General features: G+C 39.3%; 2 protein-coding genes and 1 long non-coding RNA gene across 5 annotated transcripts; 1 reads left to right on the forward strand and 2 right to left on the reverse strand.

Moving 5' to 3' along the window:
• Positions 1-1251: 1251 nt before the first annotated feature.
• nme4 (NME/NM23 nucleoside diphosphate kinase 4) lies at positions 1252-3820 on the reverse strand. Of its 3 annotated transcripts, none has more exons than XM_040157381.1 (5): positions 3638-3820; positions 2531-2661; positions 2066-2167; positions 1778-1890; positions 1252-1642 (listed from the first exon to the last, which is right to left on the reverse strand). In XM_040157381.1, exons 1-5 carry the CDS (start codon positions 3774-3776, stop codon positions 1522-1524), a joined length of 606 nt encoding a protein of 201 aa, XP_040013315.1. In that variant the 5' UTR covers positions 3777-3820; the 3' UTR covers positions 1252-1521. The 3 variants fall into 3 exon arrangements, with proteins under 3 accessions (XP_040013315.1, XP_040013332.1, XP_040013324.1); XM_040157398.1 differs by lacking the exon at positions 3638-3820 and adding an exon at positions 3154-3179; XM_040157390.1 differs by lacking the exon at positions 3638-3820 and adding an exon at positions 2743-2810.
• LOC120806348 lies at positions 3213-7821 on the forward strand. The gene is made up of 3 exons (XR_005709682.1): positions 3213-3349; positions 6020-6219; positions 7713-7821. It is a non-coding gene; the product is annotated as an uncharacterized LOC120806348 (long non-coding RNA).
• xpo6 (exportin 6) lies at positions 6103-24177 on the reverse strand. The gene is made up of 24 exons (XM_040157253.1): positions 23350-24177; positions 22132-22222; positions 21376-21488; positions 20840-21037; positions 19613-19772; positions 18992-19069; positions 18286-18814; positions 17409-17535; positions 17202-17311; positions 16848-16956; positions 15132-15224; positions 13309-13378; positions 13063-13222; positions 12681-12773; positions 12045-12189; positions 11132-11281; positions 10635-10824; positions 10355-10510; positions 9494-9608; positions 9143-9314; positions 8659-8820; positions 8322-8420; positions 7704-7934; positions 6103-6226 (listed from the first exon to the last, which is right to left on the reverse strand). Exons 1-24 carry the CDS (start codon positions 23350-23352, stop codon positions 6125-6127), a joined length of 3456 nt encoding a protein of 1151 aa, XP_040013187.1. The 5' UTR covers positions 23353-24177; the 3' UTR covers positions 6103-6124.
• Positions 24178-24180: the final 3 nt, after the last annotated feature.

Consider the following 24180-nt stretch of genomic DNA (forward strand, 5'->3'; position numbering starts at 1 on the left):
ATAAAAAATTATGTATATTTTTGTATAATAGCTATGAGTTTGCAGCAACCCTTCTTTTCATAATCTGACATAGACAAGTTAAAACATACAATTTTTAAAAAAATTATGTGAAGATCTCTAGATAAATTATTTCATAATTGATATTGAGTGCAAAATGAAGACTCTAGTCATGTTTTTTTCCCAGCTGTATAAGGAATTAAAAAGGCAAGTCACACTGAAGATGTCAACAAACATAAAACCCGAATCCGGTCTGTGTTGATATTATTGCAGGCGGAGGTAAATCATCACCATGCAGAGCTGTGTAGTGCACAGCAACAGAGTACTTCCCTACATGGCTACCAATAATATTCACCTGAGGTCAAATGTTCTCGTGTAAACAGTGATTATTTTGCTCAACCACAAATAATTATTCACATTTCAAGCTATTCCTGACATTGTTCAAAACTTTCCTTTAACTGCTTACCCTCTTATATAATTTCTTCTGCCCCACAGTTGTTTTAAACAGAGATAGGAGGATTGTTAATGATTTCAATTACACAAATTTACTTGATTAAACTTTTAGGCAAGTGGAATAATTACACTTAAAGTATTTGAGGACATAGTTCAAATAAACAATTAACTTTTAAAATTTTTTTTTTTTTTTTACTAAATTGCTCTTTAAAGTGTTGCACTTAATACTCCTAACACAACACTACCACTTATTACTTGTTAAATAATAATAAAAATATTACATTTGATCAATTATTCCGCAGCTAGTTATATAATTTCCTAATGCTTCCAAAAAGAAGGCTGCACTCTCTCAAAAAATTAGTGATTTTTTTTCTCTCTGTGATGAAAAACTTTATTTTGTGAATGTATAAGCCTGCTGGAGGTGTGAATGATCATCATATAGCAGAGCAGCTATACTGGGTGATAGTTAGTTCTTACATTTTTACAATATGGGCAATTGAAAACCTGTGAAGTCAAATCAGCTCTTACACTTTCTTTATTGCTTGGTAATACTGAAATTCGGTTTTCATCTGACTTAAAGTAACTCAAGTAATTTAATAGCCATTGAGACTATTTAGACCCCTAACTATTTACATTACTGTTCACTATTATTTTGGGATAAAAGCCACAATGTCTAGTATAAACAAGCACACATAATTGTAACCATTGGTCAGAAAGACTATGGCCTTTTAGGTGGTTGTGGGATATACTCTGATGTTACACCTGCTTGGAGCTTTTTCAATCACAATATTTCACCTAAAAATCAGCTATATGTGCATAGTTGCTAATGTAGCTTGAATTATAAAAAAAATTAGTAAAAAAAAAAAAAAATATTTCAATCACATTTGCTTTTACCGAAAATCTATGTGGTTGTAAGTGAACTTACTGAGGTATATTTTTTTTGGTAGGAACACTGAATATGGCCCCTTTTTTTCCAATCACTGCGGTCACGCTTTCAGAAGAGACCGAACTTTAAGCAGCAGGAGAAGAGGAAGTATTACTGATTCTCACTGCATTCAACTCTCAGCGTCTTCACAGCTCACAGGTGCTGCTCTGGTCACAGCAGTCCCAGTTCAGGAGCTCTTTTCCCTGAAACCACAGCTGGATCTCTCTTTGAGCCCCCTCCAGTGAATCACTGGCATGGACCACATTCCTTTAAATGACCAACACACATCATTATTTTACCTCCAAGACAGCAATATCTGAAAAGTGGTGGCAGTGTCATAAGGTTGTTGTTCAGTCCCGAAAGTTATGACAAGCGTTATGAAATCAAATTACACCAGGTTACCTGCTGACATGAATGCTGAAATCTCCTCTGACGGTGCCTGCCTGGGCCTCAGCTGGGTTAGTATGTCCCACCATGGTACGTGACGTCTGGACTATATTTTGCCCTTCCCACACCTAGGCAAAAATAAAACCACACACATACACACAGGCGCAAACAAGACATTCAAGACTTGTAGCAGGTTTACACCTGAGATACTGTGTACTCGGTATGAATTATTTTCTAGCAATCATTTCCAAAGTAGAAATTATGCAATCAGTACAGGAGTATCCCAGAAGGAGGAGCCCTCACCATGACAACCACAGGTCCTGAGGTCATGTAACCCAGCAGACTGGGGTAGAAGGGCTTTGTCCTCAGTTCACAGTAGTGCTGAGACAGGAGGTCCTCAGACACCTTTACAACAGAGACAGCGACAATGGAAAAAAGTAGAAGGGTACCCCGAGAGCGCAGACCTCCGCCAAGGCCAATGTCAAACAACATTACAGCAGCCTTCAGAGGAGAAAAAAGATTCAAAGTCATGGAAAATGATCTGGAGCTGCCCCCCAATTTAATGTAGTCTTCCCTTGCCCATGACACATCCCTCCACCAAGTTCGGTGGTAATCGGTACAGTACTTTTTGCCTAATCCGGCGGACAATCAAACAAACCAAAAAAAACAAAAAAAACAGACATGGGTGAAAACATTGCTTCCTTGGCGGAGGTACTTAAACAAACAGAGATATTTCACATTACATAACATCGCCAAACATATTCATACCTGCAGCATTTTCAGGCCAACCAGCTTGAAGCCCCGCTGCTCAAACCGCTGAATGATTTGTCCGACAAGACGCCGCTGAACTCCATCTGGCTTTACAGCTATGAGAGTCCGCTCCCTCACATTTGGGAGACCTGGCGGGACAGACAGAGCAGCACATCGGCTGATGTTAACCGTCGCCAGAACACAGCCTTCTGCCAATATTATTAACCTACAGGGATGAGGACAAATGTTGACCCGCATTCACAGAAACGGACCGTCGGAGCGGCGCGCGCACACAGACACGCACGCACGCACGCACGCGCACTCACTCTCACACACACACACACACACACACACACAAACAGGTTTGCTTATAAAACGTGGAATCTGCACATCGGATATTTAATGTTGTTGAGATGGTTGCTTGCAGTTGCGCTGCGCACAGACTCCAGCTGCTGCAAAACCACGCACGAGCTAATGAATGACTGCATGCGATCAATTAAATGCACACGTGACCTGCCACTAGAGGAGCTCATTCCGAATGGCATTTTGACGCAGAGACGGCCTGTGCCACTACATTACGGCGACTCGTTTGCAGGTTGGATGGAAGTTTGGCTCCGATAAAAACGTGTCGGGTGTCGTACCGGGTGGCGCTGCGATCTGTATCGGCTACGGAGTGCGCACAGGTTTTTGGCCCGGTCGCCGTCTCCCACATCCTCATCACTGTCCTCCTGTGCCTCTGCCCTGGTTCCAGTTCATGACCCCATGAGTTTGGCAAGCGAATTTTTGTTTTTCGCAAGTGGCGCCGTTCAATTTGGAAAAAAATTAATCGACTCGGAGGTAAAGTCTCTTCAGTGCGGGTAATGCTAGACAGCAATCTATTATTTAAATATTAAGAACTATATACTTATCACATCATCACATTTTCAAAACGGATAGATTTCTGTATTTATGAGATGTCTTTAAGTTTATCGGTCAATTTCTGAATTAAACATTACGTCCTGATAGAGGGCCATTTACTAAATTCACTCGATTGCGCTCCTTAAAGAAAAGAAAAACTCGAAGAACGTAAGTGCCTGAAAGACCTGGAGGAAATGTTCCAAATTGAAATCAAACCCAGTCACTTACTCGATCTGCTCCTGACCCCGGCCGCTCTGTGTCCATCCGGCAGCGCAGTGGGGAACCCAGAAACCAGACCTCTGGGGGTTCCTTGATTTCCTGAATAAAACGGTCGGATAATTCTTTTAAAAATGCACCTTTGCAACATGGTCGCGTTTTATTTCAGCCTCAAGATAGAGAAGTCACCTCTCCTCAATCAGAACTCACGAGTCCCTCCCCCCAGCCCCCCTGCCCCCCCCCCCACTGATTGTCGCTCAGACTGAAACATATTTAACTCCAGTGATGCCAGGCGTGTCTGTGGTCTCTCCTACTTCTGCAGAGACGTTCGGCGGTGCCCGGGAGCTCAGAGAAGTTTCACTTACACGGAGTCGGTCAGGTATCTCTCGGGAAAGTCCACCTCTATCTTCAGCCGAGCGACTCGCTCTTAACGCAGCCGATATCCAGCAGTGGACTGGTGACCGAGAGTGCAGGAGCCAAACACTGATCCCGCGCTTCAGTTCCTACAGCTACAGCTTTGAGAACATCATATTAGTTTAACAGAATATCCAGACCTGTAGACCGAATGTTAACCATTTCAGAAATGACCATGATCATGGTACAAGAATATTAAAAGGTACAGTCCAGCTACCGAGTAAGGCATTTTTATGAAGTAGGACTTGTAAGAGAAAAAAAAAAAAGGGTCAAGGTGTCCTAACTTTTAGTCCCTTTTTTTAAGCTCTAAAACTGCTGGATCCTACATTTCTCATCACGCAACTCAATGCTGTCCTCAATAAACCCTCCACTACACATATCTTTCAAGCACAACACATCCAGTACAGCAGGTTATGGTCACTGTTTCAGACTTGACACCCACAGTAGACATTGTTTTATTGAGGTACTAAACTGGTGGAATTCCTTTTAAAGAAAACCAGATACATGTGAAAATGTTAGTGATTTCATGACATTTTTCAATGTGAAAGTTCACTCAGCACTAAATGAGAGCCTAACCTCTTACCAATGATAATATCTATATACACCTGTCAGCCACAACATTAAAACTGGTAACTGGTTTTAATGTTGTAGCTCATTGGTGTATATTTTTACATTAAATACATACTCAGTATATATTTAGCATAAAGATGAGCTTTTGAACCAAAAACAAGCTCCAATAAAATCAAGAGAGTCCAGCATTCGAATTCATTAGTTTTGTTCCCTTGAGCCCTGTAGGTTGTGCTGAGTCACATGAACCTCCAGTCTTTCAGTCTGTTTTCTAATATTTCAGCAATAACAAAGCTGAACATCGTAAAGGGAACATCATAACAGGAACATTTGTTTTCAGTATTTACAACAGCAGCTGGGAAAAGCTTTGCAAAGGCTTAATATCTAAATCCCTAGATAGATAAGGCAACACTAGACACTAACACCAAAGCTGCAATCCCCACTGCAAGTTCAACCTATAGAAAAGATGATGCAACATTTTGTGTCGAGTTTCTGAAGTTGTTTCACCTTGTTACTATGAAGTTTGTGAAGTTGTTCTGTTACTCGTATTGCGCTGATACTCCCTATCTTCCACATGTTGTGTGCTCACACAACATTTGCCACGTGACGTGTCACATGCCGCATCTCAAGACCTCTGTCTGTTGATGCCTCGTATCTGTCAAGGGCTTTAGCCATTCTTGAAATTAAAATCTGCTCAGCCTCATCCATTGGCACTGTAAAGACTCAAATCAACTGCTTGATTATTTGTGCATGTTTTCTACAAAATGAAAGGCTGAAAAAAAAAAAAAAAATTCAGCAATTGCAGTAGATGAATTTAAGTTAAAAGGAATTTTAAAAAGATGCCATTGGCAAGTGTAAAACAAAACAGTAAACATACAGGAAAGTCTTGACTTTCTTAATGCAGCCATTTTTCTCACAAACAAGATTGTAATACTGCAAGAGTACATAAACCAATAAAATCATGAATTAACCAATACCCGAGTTTTACTAAAAAAGCACTTTATTTAATCAAGCAGTTTCTCTTTTTCAGAATGGAATGATATGAAAGATCTTAAGTTGAGAGTCCGTCTCCTTTGGAGATGAAAAAAATTGAAGGCAAAATGAATAAAAGCAGACATCTTAAAAACTCAAAGAGTTGAAAGTGCTCAGTCCCAGCCCAGCTTTGTTGCAGAGGCGTGGGAAAGAAGGCCTGGCTCAGACTGCTCCAGGTCTGGGCTAAAGCCAACTGCAGACCAGGTTTACATTTACATTTCTTGCCAAATTATCATTGGCAATACATAAGGAGGGCACTGCTTTAAAAAAAAAAATAATAATAATAATGCGCCAACCTTCTACAGTAGAAATCAAAGAAAAACAACAGCAGCATCCTCAACCTCCTCAATATGTTTTGTTCCTTCCTATCACTTTGAATAGGTGGAGTGAAGCTGAGTTGGAGAAGGAGTGTTGGGCAAAGTGGTCAGCACAGGCAGTCCTTGAAGATCCTAGTTGATGTGTGGAGTGGGTCAAGCAGTCATTGTGCTATAGCTTGATGGTGCCAGTGGGCAGGCTACTATTACACAGTCTGTAGTAGCGAAGGTCATTCACCAGCCGCTGTACACTTTGAGTGAACGAAGGTAGGTCCTTGAGAAAGGAGAGAGAAGTTGAACAGTAATATTCATTCACAGGAGGAGACATGAGTTGATAGTGTTTACAGTGCAGAGGAGACAAAAGCAACATTCAACACAACACGCAAATAGAAACGTAATGATGCTAAGGGTGATACTGAAAATGTTTAAAACCAAATTTTTAAAAGATTTAAAACAGTTATACATGATTTCATTTTTAAATCTACACAGGAGCAGTTACGATCAGTATGTCAACATCAACTAATGGATTACACAGATGCATCAGTTAGTAGGTTAAAGGCTCTGCAAACCAACACAGGTGTTTGAGGTCTAACGAGGCAAGTGAAAATCCCTGTGTTGGTGGACCGTGGGTTTTAAATTAGAACTGCTCACTTGTTGTGCTGCAAGAGTTTAACACCATGCATTGAAAATGAGCAACGGCTCATTTTGCAAGTCACACATGAAGTTTGTCTGGGCTGATTGTAACTAGTGACTACAGAGAGGAGACTGCAGCAACATGCTTTGATTGATCTAGGATATCTGTGTAATTTCTGCCACCAATTGAATACACTGGTGGTGAATGGAATTTAATTTGTCATTCAGTCTTAAAGAACTGAACAATGAATATTAAAAAAAAACTACAAAAAAAACAAACAAAAACATCTCTTTCCAGGAAAAGGTTTCTCTTTTACTCCACACCTGATTGTAAACATCTTTCATAGAGACTGTTTAATAGTCCCTAAACTGTTCACAGTGTTTACTGTGAATTATTCAGAGTAGCTTAAACATTGTTTCTGAAAATTAAATTAATTCAAATTTAGTTATGAAAGTTTCAATGCTATGAAGACCACAAACAAAATTAAATACGCCTTCAGTGTACTGGGGTGGCTGCAAACATCTGATGTCTCAATACCTGGACAAACAATACCGAGCTATCTGCATGGCCCCTAGAAGTTAAGTAAGAAAATATATTATTGTAATTTGTGTGAACAAAGCCTTGAAGAATTTGCTGGGGTAGTGAGGTACTTGTTTATTTGTAGTATTTGCAGACTGCAAAGCAATTTCTGGAAATCAAGTTACATTTTTGTGATAATAAAGCCAATAAAATACTAATAACGGATGAAATAATAGTGTAAACATATGCAGGTATTTAAGATTGTTTTCATATTATTCAGCCTGTTGAGGGCAAAACAGATTAAGATGAAAAGACCTCTCAAGTGACAAAGACTGGACTGTGTTGCTTATTTATAACAACTTAAAATACAGGTCAGTATTCATATCTGACCAAACTTTCAAACACACATTACTGTAGTCTTGTTTTGTCATGTTTTATTTCCATGAGCCAAGTTGTGGAGAAATCAAAGCTTTCTTGCAAATCATGTATGTAACAGTTGATTAATTCTGTCTCTGTCTAATGCAATATATGTGCCTACAAAATACATTGCCATGGTTATCCATTAGGTAGAGAATATCTCACTAAATGTAATCCTTACCTGTTCAAGCTTGAAGTTGCGTGCAAGAACACCTCGTTGGCTGGTGTCTAAACCCTGGCAGCCATTGAGGAACTCTGGCATGAAGGCCGAGTAGAAGGCATCAAAGTCGACAGAGGCCATGTTGTAAATAGCAAGGGTGATTTCCTCCTGAAGAAGGTCGTGGCTTTTGTGGAGGAGGACCTGCAGCAGCACGTTGATGAAGTGGAGGAGCATCGAAGTACGGAATAGCTTCTGAAGCACAATAAAAACCAAAAAAATGACAATGGAGTCTGTACATGCATTATATGTTTGTTTTCTGTCCTCCTGATTTCTAAATAGATTTTATTGTCAAAAAGGGTTGCAAAGGCCAAAAGAAAAAAAGACAACTAATCTTACAGCTAATACATTTTTACACAGAGGTGAATGTAAAACTTAATACTAACAGGAGCTATAAAAGAGCAAAAAAGTACAGCTGCAGTTACAGTCATTGCCTGTCCATGTGTTAAAATGAATCGGCTATGACTATTTTTGAGGTGACAGGTCTATACTGCTGTTTTTATTGGAGGTGTGTTAACAACACAGCACCATGATATGCTACCCATCTAAAAACAAAGATACCAATATAAAAGCTCAACTTACTCTGTGATACAACTTGTGCTTGCTGTTGAGTGACTCCAAATAGGAGAGATTCTGCTTGAAGATGTGGATGTCAGGCTGCAGGAAAGACTGTCCAAAAGCCTGGAAATAAAGTCAGGAAATAAAGTGGAACTAGATTTAACAATTACTTTATTGATCAGCTAATTTCACCAATTGAGATGACTGTTGATTTTTAAAAAGCTATATCATTGTTGCACCAACTGGACAGTAACTTGTTATTCACCTGAAAAACAGAAACTCAAAAAAAGAACACAGCCTAGATTTACTGGTCTATCCAAAAGGTATATGATGACAATAGCAGACACGTGTGTAAACCCACCTGCATGGCAGCTGTGAACTGGGCTTCATTTTCCATGGTATCTTCAGCAGCTCCTCTTTGGACACTTGTTAAGACTGAAGTTTTAAAGAAGTACCTCCAGTTTTGGTGAAGTATTTGGTATAGCAACTCAAACATCTCTGCCTTGACATCCGGGGAAGACCGCTATCAAAGACAAGAGTTTCAATGTATACCATCACAAATTATATCAGTAAGTACCTGACATTTTAATTTTCAGAATATTCAAATTAGCAAATTATTATTAGTGTTGTTTTCACTGACCAACTATTAATTTGATAATTTTTTGTAATCTTGGCAGGTTTTTCCACAATATTCATATTTAACTGTAAGTCAGTCTTTGTATGATTTCCTACAGGAGAATCCATGCCACATGCTAATTTTAGGTGCTAGCAGGCTAATCAATCTAGATGCCAACCAAAAACCTCCAAAATGAATGTTAGCTTTGGACAAGTGAGCACCAACTGACCTCAGCCACCACCGGGTAAACCTGCTCCATGCACAGAGAGAGGATGTTGGGTAGGAAGGGCTTGAAAGCTTGACCAGGCTCTTGCACCACCACCTGCAGGATTTTCAGGAACTTCTGTACCACTCTACACCCTGCACTGCCCTCTTGCAAAATACTGGCTGCCAGCTGTTCCCTGGAGCACATATAAGTGACATTACATTAGTATTAAGAGTGATAGCAGCATTATCAGTGTATGCCCCATGCCATTTAAACCTTTACCCATCTAGAGAGGATGTACTACTACAGTGACTACAACTAATAAAAGCAGCTATTGTTTATAAAAATTGTGGTGAACTGAAAGTTATTTTTTACCTGGTGAACATGCTGAGGAAAGTGTGGATGATCTGTCCTGTGAAGGCAACACCCATCTGGACTCGCAACGCCTGAAACAGTGTCAAGAAGAAGGCCAGCATCTCATCTGTCACATCTGGGAAGGAGAAGTGACAATTAAAGATGGCCAATCAGACGACCTTTTGTGTCGTAGTTTGTTGAGGTCTTCAGAATTTATTTTCTATTCGTTTTATCAATTTCTATTAACTGTATTTGGTTAGAACAGCAAATGAATATTTCTGTGAAAACAGAATATGGTTTTGTCCTGAGTTTTGGACAAAGGACTCTTCTTAAAGTGATATCCTAATATTTTCTTTAACGTGAGCAATAGGATTTCAATTTAAAGTAAGCTTTGACATCCATGTGCACTGCTGCTTACTTGTGTTGATGAAAAGCCAAGTCTTTAGTAATGAAATAAAGAGACAAACCAGGTTAACACAAGATTTTTGCACTCTACTGTTTCATTAGAAACAGGGCCCTAAACTTTGTAATTTTGTCCACTGGTATTTTTCTATTCTATTTGACACAAACTAGCTACATCTATAAATGCCAGCTGCTACAGCAGAGATTATGTCTAAGTTGAGGAAAAGTAAAAGGTTCAAATTGTATAATGGTGTGAATCTGGTCTGTTGCTACGTGCTCTGTTATCATCTTGCATACACTGGTAGGAGGCAGAGAAACATCTCCACATGTATTTGCCCAATACAGTGCACATTGGGATAGGACTCAGTCTCCTGTGACAGAATAAGTAGGTACAGAAATGCAAATAAATGGGTCTTCACCCTGATCAAATTTTTAGTTTAACCTCTAGATGGGCAGCCAAACTGCAGATGAGACACTGACCTGGCTGCTGAATATACACTGGGAAAAGGCTGAGGGACACCTGGACAGACTCTTGAAGACTCTGGTAACAGATCTGACGTGATTTGGTGGATTCCCCAGAGATGCTGTCCACTATGTCTCTGAGCACAGGCAGAGTCTGCTGTATAACTGCTTTCACTGGAGTAGAAAAAAAAATAGTCAGAAAACACATTCCGAGGAAGACAAAGAATGACAGCGTTTCAGAATAATCAGACCAGAGTAACAAAACAGAAAACAAAAGAAATAAAAAAAAAATACTAACTGTCTTCCAGGGCAGATTGCCGTGGAGTAATGTTCACTGTTCCTCTTAAAACACGATATTCTCGTGTGAGGGCTGCCAGTAGGTTGGCATGGTTGCTGGAGCGTGTTTGCCACTGCTGCTCACTCTCTGGCAAATTCGGCCACGGGAGCAGTAGCATGTTGGATAAAGCCCTACACACCAACATGTGAGCCTGTATGCGCAGGCACATTCACACATAAACACACACAGAGTAATTATTTCAAGTATTGAGGACATTTCAAGAACTTCAATCTATGAGATTCTTTTTAAAAAATCCATTTATTTTTAATTGTAATGCCTGTGTAGTGTTTTATTTCAAGAGAAATTTTGGACTAAATATCGAAAAAAAGAAATTTCCAAATCATCCGTCATATAAACTATGAAACTACTATGCAGGTACATCAACTTTGCTAGTATTTATATTTTATTAAATAACTGAGTCATCGAATATATGCAAATTAAAAGCAACAAACATTTACCTCTTGGGGAAGTCTGCGGGGCCGATTCTCTGTAGTAATGAGGTTGAAGATGTTCTGAACAGCTGGCAAAGTGACCAAGAAAACAGGCCGCACTGTAGAGGTGATGGAAACCATCAGATGGCACGCTGACAGCAGCAACTTTTCAGGTACCTAGAGATAAAGACAGAATTTAAGCGCTAAAAGAAAAAGAACCATTTGACAACAACACTCTTCAGCCTGTGATTTGAATAAGGTCTGCTGTGTAAGTAACCATGAAAAAGGCAATACTATCATGAACACAGAAGTATAAGAGCTAATTAATCTGTTATGCAACAAGTGAATTATACAGATACAAATGCCAATTTCTAAATTGATGAAATTATGCTATTTTATGATAGTAACCCTCAAGTGAGGGGAACATTAACCAAAAAGGACCAGATTAATAAAGTGGAAAATAAACAGCAGTTCTTTTTTTTTTTTAAAGGATACAAATGCAGATTGTTTTTTTTAAATTCAGTGACAACTGTTAATCAGCACAAGGGACTCTGCTCATTAATTTAAAGCAACCTGTTTGCGCTCCCTGTTCCATCTGACAATCCTGACAAGTGCAACCATCCATCAAAACCCTCTTCCTCTTCCTTCTCCATACGCCTGCCGCTAATGCTTGATTTTATCTGGAGTGTGTGTGTGTGTGTGTGTGTGTGTTCACCAGGTCCCTAAACTCATGGCTCTTTTGTCTGCTTCGCCATCTCTAAATGCCAGGTCTACTCCTGCAAGACCGGCTTGCGTCTCTAGCTGAAGCCTGAAATTCACTTGTGAGTGTGCATACAATAAATTAATTGAATAATTGACAGGTGACTTAAATTGCACTGCAGAACTAGCCTTATATGTGTAATTAAAGAGAGAGAGAGAAAGAAAGAAAGAGAGAAGCTACCTTGGCTGTGATGAGTGGGCTACTGGCATCTATTGAAGATTTGATGAGGTTGATGAACTGGCTCTGGTTTTGACTGTGGACTTCACTGTAGAACTGTGCAAGCCAATGAGAGTAGGCTTGCAAAGCAGCAAGGGCCTGTGCATGTCTGTAACAAACAAAACATCACAAACACACACACACACACACACACACACACACACACACACACACACACACACACACACACACACACACACACACAGGTAAAAAATAGTTTGATGAACTAACTTGCTGTAAATTTGCCTTTACATTACAGGTGAAGTGTTCAGTATATCTTATTTGAGAAACAACATTCAGACTGGTCTGCATTTTTATCAAATCAGTCCCAGAAATTTAACTATTCTGTAACTTCATTATGCAAAATGCGAAATTGTTCTGACAACAATGAACAACTTCCCCAACACTGTGCAGAAGCCACGGTAGCTTTTCAGTGTCTAAATTCCCACAAACATTGCAATTGTTCAGTTGCACAGTTCCCCTCTCTCTTGTCGCTGACAGTGTGCTCAATAAAAGAATAGTATAGTCTTGTTATTTGAAAGCAATGAGTCACATGTAAAGGGTTAGGATCAAATTTTCCTTTAAACATGTGATACTCACACGTCAATGAGGTCTGGCCTGAGTACAGAAGGCACGGCGGTCTCCAGGTCGTAAAGGCTGGTCTGAGAGCCGTAGCAAGTCACTTCAACCAACCTTGAAAAAGAGAAAGAATGGGTTTATTTTATTTTGTTCTTTCAGTGAAGCAAAATGAACAGTTACAAGAAAAAAGCTACACAACTTATTAGTATTAATATTAATTAATACAAAATCAATTAAACAATTAAATCATTTAAAAAGAACACAATAAAACGTGAAAGGGAGTTGAGATTCAGTAATGTTGACTAAAAATTTGCAACAATACATTCTGAAACACAAATATAGCCTCATGTTATAGGTACAACAATCCCTTTTTTATGTTTTGGATGAATAGCAGAGCACAGACCTCTCCACCACTGCCAGGGCATCACTGAAACGTGCAGCAAAAACTTCCCCGATGAAATGCTCAGCCAAGCGTCCGACAGCTTGAAGTAGGGAGCTGAGGTCCCTGAGAGAACAGTGAAGTCGACGGCAGTCATTCTCCGCAGTGATATTGAGCCTCCGACCTGAAAGATAAGATGATTCAAACATTTTACTCTATGGAATTAGCAGGAAAAAAAATATTTTAAAATGAAAGGAAAAGGTTACTTACTTGTGCCAGTGGTGACAATAAACTGCTGCAAACCCAGGTACACGTCCAAATTTTCTTGAAGAACTGGAAACTTGTAAATAGGAAAGAGGAATAAGGAATAAGGAGGGGTCTGCCACTGCCAAAGGTTATGTTACCATACCTTTCTTGTAACAATAAAACCCATAGCCATAGGAAAATAATTCAGTTTCTTTTGAATATTCTTTAAATTACTTTAAGTGTATAAACATCAATGAAAACAGCAGACATTCAAACACGTAACATGCACAATACAGAGGTGAAAGAGAAAAAAGAAATAAGTTAATAAATAAAAAAGAAGAACACAGTATCATAACCACAGAACCCAAGAGCAAGTCAACAAGCGATCAAGAAGACATAATCTGCTTGAAGGAAAAAGGAAATAGTTCACGTGAATATATTTAACAGAGTTCAGTTTCAGTTTTATGAACTACAATATAAATACAAGAATGATAAAGCCTTCAATGGATAGAGCATTTTACTAAACATTGCACCTTATCTTCTGATGTGTGCTGTTCAAGTCCGACAAGTTGTTTGAACCTAAACTAAATGAAAACTTCCCCCAATACTAAAACATAAACTGTTTTTAAATAATAAAAAAAAAAAAAAGAAAAAAATAGCTTGATTGTTACTTTCTGTTAAATTATGTACCTGTGCCTACAATTTTTCCTACAGACAAATCTAGACTGAACACTAGATACCTAAACGTACAATTCAAAGTTAGAGTCGAGTTTGCTAGGATTATTAACTGCCACTGACTCTTAACAGTTTATCACACCATACTTTAGGCCTTTTACAAGTAATATTAAATGGAGTCTTTAACAAAGCTAATCACAACTGTTGTCAGCCACTACTAAAAGTTAAACACTTATGTCATGTTATGATCCATTCTGACTTAACAATGCAGCATTGCGTTTGAAGAGACAATGCCAGCAAAGTAAAAAAGTACCGTCAGCCAGTATTTAGCCGGTGTTTGACTCACATACAGTTGGGCTCCCATTCATTGTTTTGACCCCGGCTTCCCCCTCATTATTATCCAACTCACTCAGCAGTGCCCAACACAAATTTGCGACCATTCTTCCTAGCCAGAGTTGAATCACAAACCTTAAACCTTTACAGGCAAAACATGCTAGCAAGCACGTCAACTTTAGCAACTGAACCAAACATGCTAACCACTTTAACATTACTCAACCGTTTGAAACAAACTGGGATGAAATTAATGTTGATCTATAAACCTAATAAAAACTACCACAGTCACCAGCCAACATCTGAAGGATAATGTAACTCACATTAGTCAGAGTTTCGGCCACTTAAGTTGTAATGTCATCCAACCTGCATTTGCTACCGTGTGACGTGACTTGGGAGACAGCGTTTCCAACATAACCATGAGCAGGCTATTCAAAATACTCTTGTCCGTAAACTACTAGTTGAACGTTAATATGATCCTGAACACAACTTAGCCCTTTCAGATGGCAATGTTGTCCGTTTTGGGGAGCTTTGATAGATGGCCTAGTAGTTCATTCTCAGCTAAAGGAAAATAGCAGAATGCTGAAATAGTTTTCTAGGACAACACGACATTTTACTTTTTCTCTCATTTTTCATGTGTTTTCCATGACTGGAAAATTCATCAACTGTTTTCAAGGTTTTCCAGGACATATGGGAACCCTGAGGTAATTGGCTCAAGATGGAATTTAAAAAAAAAAAAAAAAAAAAAAAAAAAAAAAAAAAATCTGTATTTGGTCTGGAATTGGTTTAGATGCCCAAAAACCTAACTATATGTCAAGGTGAAACCAACAACGATCTCTTACCAAAGTAGAGAATGCATGGGATGGGAGCAGCTCCATCACCTTGGCAACCACCTCCAGACTCTGACGCAGGTACCTCTGCCACTCAGTCTGTTGCTATAGTTATCAAATGAAGGAGAACATTTTGACTTTGAAGTGAAAGGCCTTTTTAATGAGTGCAAATCTTAAAAGGGGTTAACATTGCTAATAATACAATGCATTCATAAAGTATTCAGACCCCTTCACTCTTTTCACATTTTATTTTGCAGCCTTATGCTAAAATCATTTAAATTAATTTTTCCCCTCATCATTCTACACTCAATACCCCATAAAGAAAGTGAAAACAGAATTACATTTTTTTTTTTAAACAAATTTATTAAAAGGGTAAAACTGAAATATCACACTGACATAGTTATTCAGACCCCTTTTGTTATGACGCTCGGAATTCAGCTCAGGTGCCTCCCATTTCACTTGATCATCTTTGAGATGTTTCGACTTCTTGACTAAGTCCACCTATGGTAAATTCAATTGGTTGGACATGATTTGGAAATGCATACACCTGTCTATACAAGGTCTCAGAGCTGACAATGCATCAGAGCAAAAACCAAACCATGAGGTCAAAGGAACTGCCTGCAGAGCTCAGAGACTGGATGATGTTGAGGCATGGATATGGGGAAGGCTTTTAAAAAAAAAAAAAAAAAAAAAAAATTCTGCTGCATTGAAGGTTCCCAATAGCACAGTGGCCTCCTTAATTTTTCGATGGAAGAAGTGTGCAATAACCAGGACTCTTCCTATAGCTGGCTGCCCGGCCAAAGGCCACAGGTGAGGACCAAGAACCTGATAGTCAACTCTAGCTGAGCTCCACAGATCCTGTGTGGAGATCTGGGCTTAATGGCAGAGTGGCCAGATGGAACCCTCTTCTCTATGAAAGATACATGAAAGCCCGCTTGGCGTTTGCAAAAAAAGCTCCAAAAGGACTCTCAGACTGTCAGAAACAAGATTCTCTGGTCTGATGAAACCAATATTGAACTGTTCTCAATTTTAAGTGTCATGGGAAACTAGGCATCACCATCCCAATGGTGAAATGCAGTGGTGGCAGCATCATGCTGTAGGGCTGTTTTTCAGTAGCAGGGACAGGGAGACTAGTCAGGGCCGAGGGAAAGCTAGCTGCTGATCTAGAGCACTCAGGATCTCAGGACTGGGCAGAATGTTCAGGACTATGACCGTAGGCACACAGCCAAGACAACGCAAGAGTGGCTTAGGTGGTCCCCATCCAACCTGACAGAGCTTGAGAGGATTTGAAGAGAAGAATGGCGAAAAATCGACCAATTCCAAGTGCGCAAAGTTTGCTGCGTCATACCCCAAGAAGACTCGAGGCTGTAATCGCTGCCAAAGGTCAACTAATTACTGAGTAAAGGTTCTGAATACTTATGTCAATGTGATATTTCAGTTCTTCCCTTTTAATGAATTTGCAAAAAATTCTAAGATTCTGTCTTTGCTTTGTCATTATAGGGTATTTAGTGTAGATCGATGAGGGAAAAAAAACGAATTAAACGATTTTAGCATAAGGCTGCAACTTAAAAAATTTTAAAAAAGTGAAAGGGTCAGAATACCCTCTGAATGCACTATATTAATTAAGTTTTAATGTAGACTTACGACTACAAGAGATACATTAAACATATTAGGTGAAAAGATGCAAATGAAAGATTGTAAAATATATTATGTGTAAAATGTTCTTACATCATCATCCAGAGTCTCATCATCCAGCTCTTCTAACTGGGCCTGATTGTATCTGAACTGTATGCGATTCAGAACTTCCCTTAACAGAAGAACTAAGGCATCTTTGTACCTGTCAAACCATATGTGAATATATTTAACAACAACAATTTCAAAAAGAAGCAATGTAAAACAAATAACAACACATCAGACATCGTGTACACTTGATTGTCTATATTGTACATAGTAATATGAGATCATTAATCAATTTTAGTTCATTTAAGATTTTTTGAGATCATTGATCAATTTTAGCTCACTGGGTGTTTCAGAAAACCACTGAGGTTTAAAAGGGATAAATCATTTTTCTATGCCACTTACCTATTCAGTACACTGTCTCTGTCTGCTAGTCTGCTTTTGATTTTGGTTGTTAGGAAATCCAAAAATACACTCCAAATATCCAAACAGGCAAAGTAGCCTTCATGGGCAGGCTGAAAAATAAATGAGGCAAATTTGCAGGAAACCTGTAGAAATCAACACCCTGTAGTGCAGTGCATAACCAAATGACCAACCAAATGAAAAAATTACCTGGTTGAAAGTGTACTTGAAAAGCAGGGCAAGAAACTCTACAATTGGAAACTGAGGACTGGATTCAATCCGCCTCAAGTGAACACTGACAAACAGGCGCAGAAAATCTGTGAACTTTTCCAAGTAACTGCAGGATGAAACAGAAAACATTAACAACACAACACGCAGTCACAAGTTATTTCATATAGTCTATGCTGGTCAATAATAATATCAGTTCTTAAGCTAAGGCCGGGTTACCACATTGTCAGAGAACATCACATTACTAAACCCTCATTTCCATCCTGACAACAGGCACAGTGACAGTATGGTTCCTGTGTCTGCAAGACCACTCATGAAAATATCCAGCTTGTTTGATATGGTTTGGGATGACACAGATGAGGTTAGGTGATTAAATGAAGGTCAATGACTTGTGTCCGGGGTTGCCAGGTTGGCCATCCAGTCTGCAAATCATCACCTTGCCTTCCAAAATTTTAAGTCATTCGTTTTTGGTTAGATGTTTAAAGAAACTGAGACTGCAAAATCAGATTCAATGTATTTTACATACATTGAAACTGATGAACTCGTTAATAATGAATAGCTTAAACCCAAACCACCTATACACCCACACACACACAGTGTATGTCTATAGAGAGATACCTAGACACGTGACAAAGCTGAGGTACATGGCTGTATGGAGCCAGAGCAGGGAGCAGCAGTGATGAAAAACAAAGTGTTTTGAGAGATGACTACTAAGAAATACTGCAGTGCAACTTCTGATTGCAAATTAGGCTTGAGTGTAACAAAAGTAAATCTGACCAGTTTCATGCTGCATGCTGAAAGTAAAATACACTCTAGTCTGTAAACACTTACACATGCACCGACACCACTGCAGCCATACCTTTCATCAAGTTCCTGTAGGCGGCTCTTGACTGTATGAGCATTATTTTCCCGTGTCAGCCTCTGCAAAAGAAAGAAGGTCTGCTGGAACATGCGCAGCAGGTACTCCTCAAAATCCATTGGCACACAGTTCTTTGACACCAGTTCATTGACACAGGTCATGGCGAGTACACCAAGACGGGCGCGTTGCTTGTTGGCCTCATTTTGTTGTCCGTTTCGCCCTTCTCCGTTCGATGTTGGTGGCATTGTCCCAGGGTTAAGTTGCCCATTAGAAGAGGAGGAGTTGGAGGAGATGAAGGATCCTGTCTTGGCCTTTGTCTGAAGATCACAACCAAAACGTGCAAAGTGGAAAATGGATGCCAGCAGGGTGGGTGTGATGCTTGTGGACAGAGGGATCCAGCTGAACAGGTGGGCCAAACACTCCAAAACGAGACAACAGAGCTGCTGACTCTCACTGTCCAATGCTGCCATGGGCTGGCAAAGCAACTTTGAGTACTGGCTGCCCTGAAACAAACTGCCCAGCAACTCCACTAATGGATTGAAGAGAGACAAAATTGTCTGGTTAAAGCAGAGCAACTAACCACTCGATAAAGTTACTGCTGTAGTCAATGTCAGAATATACATGCAAGCAACAACTGTTCCCTGATTATAACTACATTACTATAAAACCTTTGCAGTTTTAACTAACTAAAGAACAATTCACTCACTACTTTCCCCTGAGGTGGGTGAGGGAGGCGGGGTGGAAGCTATAACACTGTGCTTGTCCCAATAGGTCTCCAGGATACCTATAAAACAAGAAATGACACCCAGTTACCCACATATACTGATGGGTTTCCACCAATACATTTGTTTTGACTAGCAGCCTGACTCAAGTCTTGGCAGATTTGATCTTAAATCAATTTTTGCCATCAAAAAACACACGAACACTGAATTTTACAAGTCATATTTAAACCTAATTAGCTGGTTGCACCATAGGCGGTTCTAGCTTTTCTGTAGATGTGACTCAATCTGAAAACTGAATTGGATTTCAGATTGTCGCAAAACAGCTAGGAGGTACTGTTATCTTACTCAGACTGCAGCACAGTCACTGTTAAATACACCCATGTACATTATCAGTTTCCAATATTGCATAACTAGACAGCACTACGGATTAAACAATAAGAGCATAAATCTTCTACATAGTGTCTGCAACCTGCTATTTTGTTCCAATTCTGAAAAAAAAAAAAAAAAAAATGCACCACAAATGACCTACCAGCAACTACACATAGGACTTCAAAAAATCCATATCAGGAAATCATGTTGCACAAAGTATTAAAGGTTGTTCTCACCTGTCAACAGTCCAAGCACTGTTGGTACCTGCTCCAGCAGCAGTTTACGCAGTTCATCTTTCCTGGCAACACTCAGGTCTTCTCGAGGACATGCAAGTTCCTCTGATGTGGTTTTCAACATCACCAACCCCAACTGAGCCAGAGCTGGGGACTGGATCAACTGCAGTTCACAACAGATTGACAGACAATAAAGATTAAGATGGCTGAATTTTGCTCACGACCTACAGGACCTTCAAAACAGTTTCCAAACAGTTTTACGCCAGGATGCAATTAATAGAGCCTTTAACTGTAACGTCCTCTATTAGCCTCTATTATGCGGTTTGGTTGACAGTTCAGGGCTTCTCACAGTGTTTTATAGTGGAGGTGGGGGAGGCCATCTTGTCTAAAACAGACAAGACCACTACTGCTAACATCTAATAGTTAATACACTTTTATGAAATGAAATATTAACCTTTGCATAGTAAATGGCATATACATTATTAGAGTGGCTATTTAGGCCTAAACATACTAACTAAATTGATCACAAGACAAGATGCATCAGGATCAATTGTATGTGGTTTATCACCTCGGCTAAACTATTTCCTGTGGGAAATTATGCAGTTTGTTTCATCTCTTACTTTTATGCTCATAATCTGGTGCTATACAGTAACAGGAGATTTGGTTAAAGTGCAAAGTGTGGAAAAAACAGAAAAATACTTTGCATCACTGAACACATTTTTTTTTCATATTCTATTGTATCTATATAGACAGTAGACATGTCCAGTCAGCTGTGATTTGGGGCTGTGCAAATGGAGGTTGATGTAATTTTATGACCTCCAACATAGACTTTGACTTTTCTAATCGACTGCCTCTGTAACACAAAACCAATTCATTCCCTCTTTGATGATTCAATGTCTGCAAACACTAAAGCTCTTTTTCAACACTGTGCTCTGGAGCAATAGTCCAACCTATCCACCGGGCAGTAGTACAATACGTACACAGTTAAATTAAGAGAGAAAGTAAGCAGTATGAAGAAATCTGACAGGTGTGCAACAGGTTAGGGGAGAGGGATGTTTTTTAGTGGGATTTTACATTATCAAAGAACACATGTTCAGTGTAACATGTTCACTGTAACAGAGGCTTTTTTTGTTAGGTATTTAAAAACACATCAACCAGGACCCAGTTTATGATGATGATTAAAACTTCATAAAACATTTTAATAGCATAAACAACATCAGCAGGGCTTACCTGAAGGGTGTTTGTAAAGAAATCATGGTAGAACATTGGCCAGTCCTGGCGACCAATGTCAACGATGACTTTGCAGAGTTTGTTACGGATGAAATAGGGCACAGATTTGTGCTGAGCAAGTAGGAGTTTGGGCAGACAGCTGCGAATCTCCATCTTGTCTTGTGAAGCAACACCAATCCACATCTTGTTCACCAGGTTCTGAAAGTAAAAGGGAACAATCAGCTGTCAAAGCTGTGTCTGAAGGAGGCGACAAATGTATACAAATATTTTGTAATAATTCTCAATAATTTGTGTGATCAGTAATTCCTTTTATTCATTTATCAAGAAAGATATATTTTTTAAACAATAGTGCTCACTGAGCAACACCCCTTCCACCATAAACATAATGCTACAAATAAAACACCTAAATTTAAGCAGAACCTATTAAGACATACTTTTCTATGTGTATTGTCTTATTTTCAAAACATAAAAAGGTAAAGGCGGCCCTAGAAAGTACTATTACCTCAAAATATGTATCTCCCACCTACAGGACTTACTTCAAATACTGTGAGGCTGTACATCATTACATACTCATTCCGAGTACTGGAAAGGAAGAACAAGCAGTGCCGCCACGCTCCAGCCTGCTGTGCAAAGTTATTCAGCAGTTCTTCTGCAGAAAAAAGGAAGTAGGCATGATCACTGACAGAGGTTCATAACAATGAAGTACTTCACTCGAAAACAGACTGAAAGTAATGCGTCAAAGTGCAGGAAGTATATAAAAAAGTGAAACAAAAAAACCCAAAAACACTTTTAATAGAAACCAAATGTTTTTAAGGTCACATTAAACACTCCACAGTGACAAATGGTCCTACATTACAGTATATTGCAGAATACAGTGCAATGTATTTTGGGATCCAGACTTGCTAAGGTAGATATGTGCCTACAAGACTTTGGGATACACCATCCCAAACCTTTACCATTTGAAAAATCTATGTTCAAATGTGAGAAGATATCAAGTATATAATCTTTTTATCCAAAAACAAGATGAGATCCACAAAGTTATCTGTTTCAATTTGAATAAAACATGCCTTCAAATTTTAAGTAGATAGGGTCACACACTGACCCCTGGGAAAAGGGTTGTCAAACAAGTTTTTTCAGACTTAATTTTCACATTTCACTTAATTGTTGAAGAAAAGTCCAATGTTGTTTCTATTAAAAACCAGCTTGGTGGAAGCACAAACCTGAAAATACTTGTGGACCATACCCTTACTTCTAATGTGCAGAGGTAGGTTTTATAAGGATATAAAACTTACCGATTTCTCTCTTTCGCTCGTTTGTCGTGCAGCTGTGAAAGAACTCCGTCATAAGGCTCTCCAGCGCACGCAGCGATGCCTCTTCCGCAGCCTAGTGGATAATAAAAAGGTAAAGTTAAACACAATATACATATCTAGACTATCTATTTGACAATATGCATAATTCAAATCACTGAATGCTGTATCTTTTTCAGAACCATCTACCCATTAGCATGAAGGGGAAAAAAATATCACCCTTAGAGCTGTATCTGTCCATTGTAAAGATGATATTTGAGGTGATAACCCCGTGAAGATAACAATGCACTGCCTTTTAAGTATGTTGTTTACATGTATAAGCATTAATTATGTCAAGTTCTTATCCATTCATTTATTAACAAAGAATGTCTGTGTGTATGTGCAGAGTATTTCAACATTTAGTCCTGTAGACCGATTTAAAGAGAAGACCTTTTATATGTTAGCGCTTGCAAGTGTATGTACCTTCTCGCTCTGGAAATCACTTAGTGTGCTGGAAACTTATCTACACATGTCCATGCCTGCACATAGCTGTAGTTGGTCACTGCACATGCATCACTGATGTGCACGTTTTGGCACAGTTTCATGGAAATATAGTTTACAGTACTCGGCAATTCTACAGATCTCAAACTGCAGTCCAACTTGCTCGTATGGTTCAGCTTTGAGGATAGCATGAGAAATCAAGTCTTGGTCATATACCATCTAAATCAAGCTTAAGTAAAACAAATACAATTGTGTTATATCGATTGTTATCCCACGTTTTGACAGGGGGAGGAAGTTGGCCCCTGCCTGACAATAATGAGGTAGCAAATTGAGACTTTAAATAGCAGGTCCTGTGGCAGGCGGGTCTGAATTCCTCAAATAAGCCACAACTTGCCGAGGCTTAACACAACGCAAAGCAAATATTCGGTTTTGCAAGATGGGCGTCTTGCTCCATGAAATGGCTTAGAGAGCCGTCACATCCCTTGAAATACCTGGCGTCTCGAAAACCGTTATGTGACTTAACAGACATAAAGGACCGTGGTGCATACTAGCATACGCTTATTAGCTATATGTAAAGAAATGTAAATACATTATTAACGTAACGTCACGTCTTCCTGTTCAAATATACGAATCAAAGCTCTTGTACCACGTTAGCTATTAGCAAACAAGACAGGAAGACAACGTGAATAACTAGGTAAATAATACGCGTTAAATTTTACTTACCATGTTTAGCTGGCTCAGATGCTTTCTTCAGTTTACTTTGTCTCGGGTTAATTATAGTAATGAGCCAGCATTAGTTACCTGATTAGCCAGTTCTGTAGCTAACGTTAGCTAAGGTGTTGTTGGCTAACGTAACCGCAGAGGGGGCTCATCATGGTCTGCTCGCCTGCTTAGGTCGATACTCAACGCACAACTAGCTAGCAAAGGTTGGCGTCGTTATCTCTGCTTACAAAAACGAGACGTTAAACACCGAGTTAATTTTACCAATAAAACGCGTTTTCGCTTACTAAGGATGTAGGCTTAACGTTGAATCAGCTATCTCGAATCGGTAGGTTAGCTGCATTCTCGAGTTCATTTACCGTTAAGTTAAATATAGAAATCTAGTTTTGCGGGACATCTAATACTGGCTCCAACACCGGAGAAATGTGCAACGTTAATTAGCTTTCTTGGTCAAGCGTTTCGAGGCCAAGTTACCCAGTTGCTAACTTTGCAGCGGATGGCTAACTCGTTAGCTTTTCTAGAAGGATGAAGACATAGTTTTCGTTAGCTTGCTGTCAAACGTAGACATGCTTTCAGGGCTGTTGGTCACAACAACTTGCCTTTACCGTTTGCAATTTTAAAGCGGGTGAATGTGCTCACCTAAGTCATATATCTGACAAGTTTGTAATCACCCTAAATATATAATACTATACGCGCTTGCTCGTGTTATTTCCCTTTTCAATGCTTAGGGCGGCTCAAGATTATAGCTAGCTTGCTGGTTACAGGGTTCGCTTCGCAACTTCCTCTTCTGCTGCAGAAATCAACCAACCCCATAAGCTTGTGTCAACTCAATCA

Source organism: Xiphias gladius, chromosome 3, assembly GCF_016859285.1.
Source record: "Xiphias gladius isolate SHS-SW01 ecotype Sanya breed wild chromosome 3, ASM1685928v1, whole genome shotgun sequence".
Lineage (NCBI taxonomy): Eukaryota > Metazoa > Chordata > Actinopteri > Istiophoriformes > Xiphiidae > Xiphias > Xiphias gladius.

Coding starts and splice junctions, on each gene's coding strand:
- nme4 (XM_040157381.1), bottom strand. CDS start 3,776: ATGTTGCAAAGGTGCATTTTTAAAAGAATTATCCGACCGTTTTATTCA. Junction 2,662..3,637: donor CGGGGTCAGGAGCAGATCGA/GTAAGTGACTGG, acceptor CTGTCCCGCCAG/GTCTCCCAAATGTGAGGGAG. Junction 1,643..1,777: donor TTCAGCATTCATGTCAGCAG/GTAACCTGGTGT, acceptor GGTCATTTAAAG/GAATGTGGTCCATGCCAGTG.
- xpo6 (XM_040157253.1), bottom strand. Junction 17,312..17,408: donor TCAAGTACACTTTCAACCAG/GTAATTTTTTCA, acceptor TTTATTTTTCAG/CCTGCCCATGAAGGCTACTT. Junction 12,774..13,062: donor GCCCTGGCAGTGGTGGAGAG/GTCTGTGCTCTG, acceptor CTCTTTTTCAAG/GTTGGTTGAAGTGACTTGCT.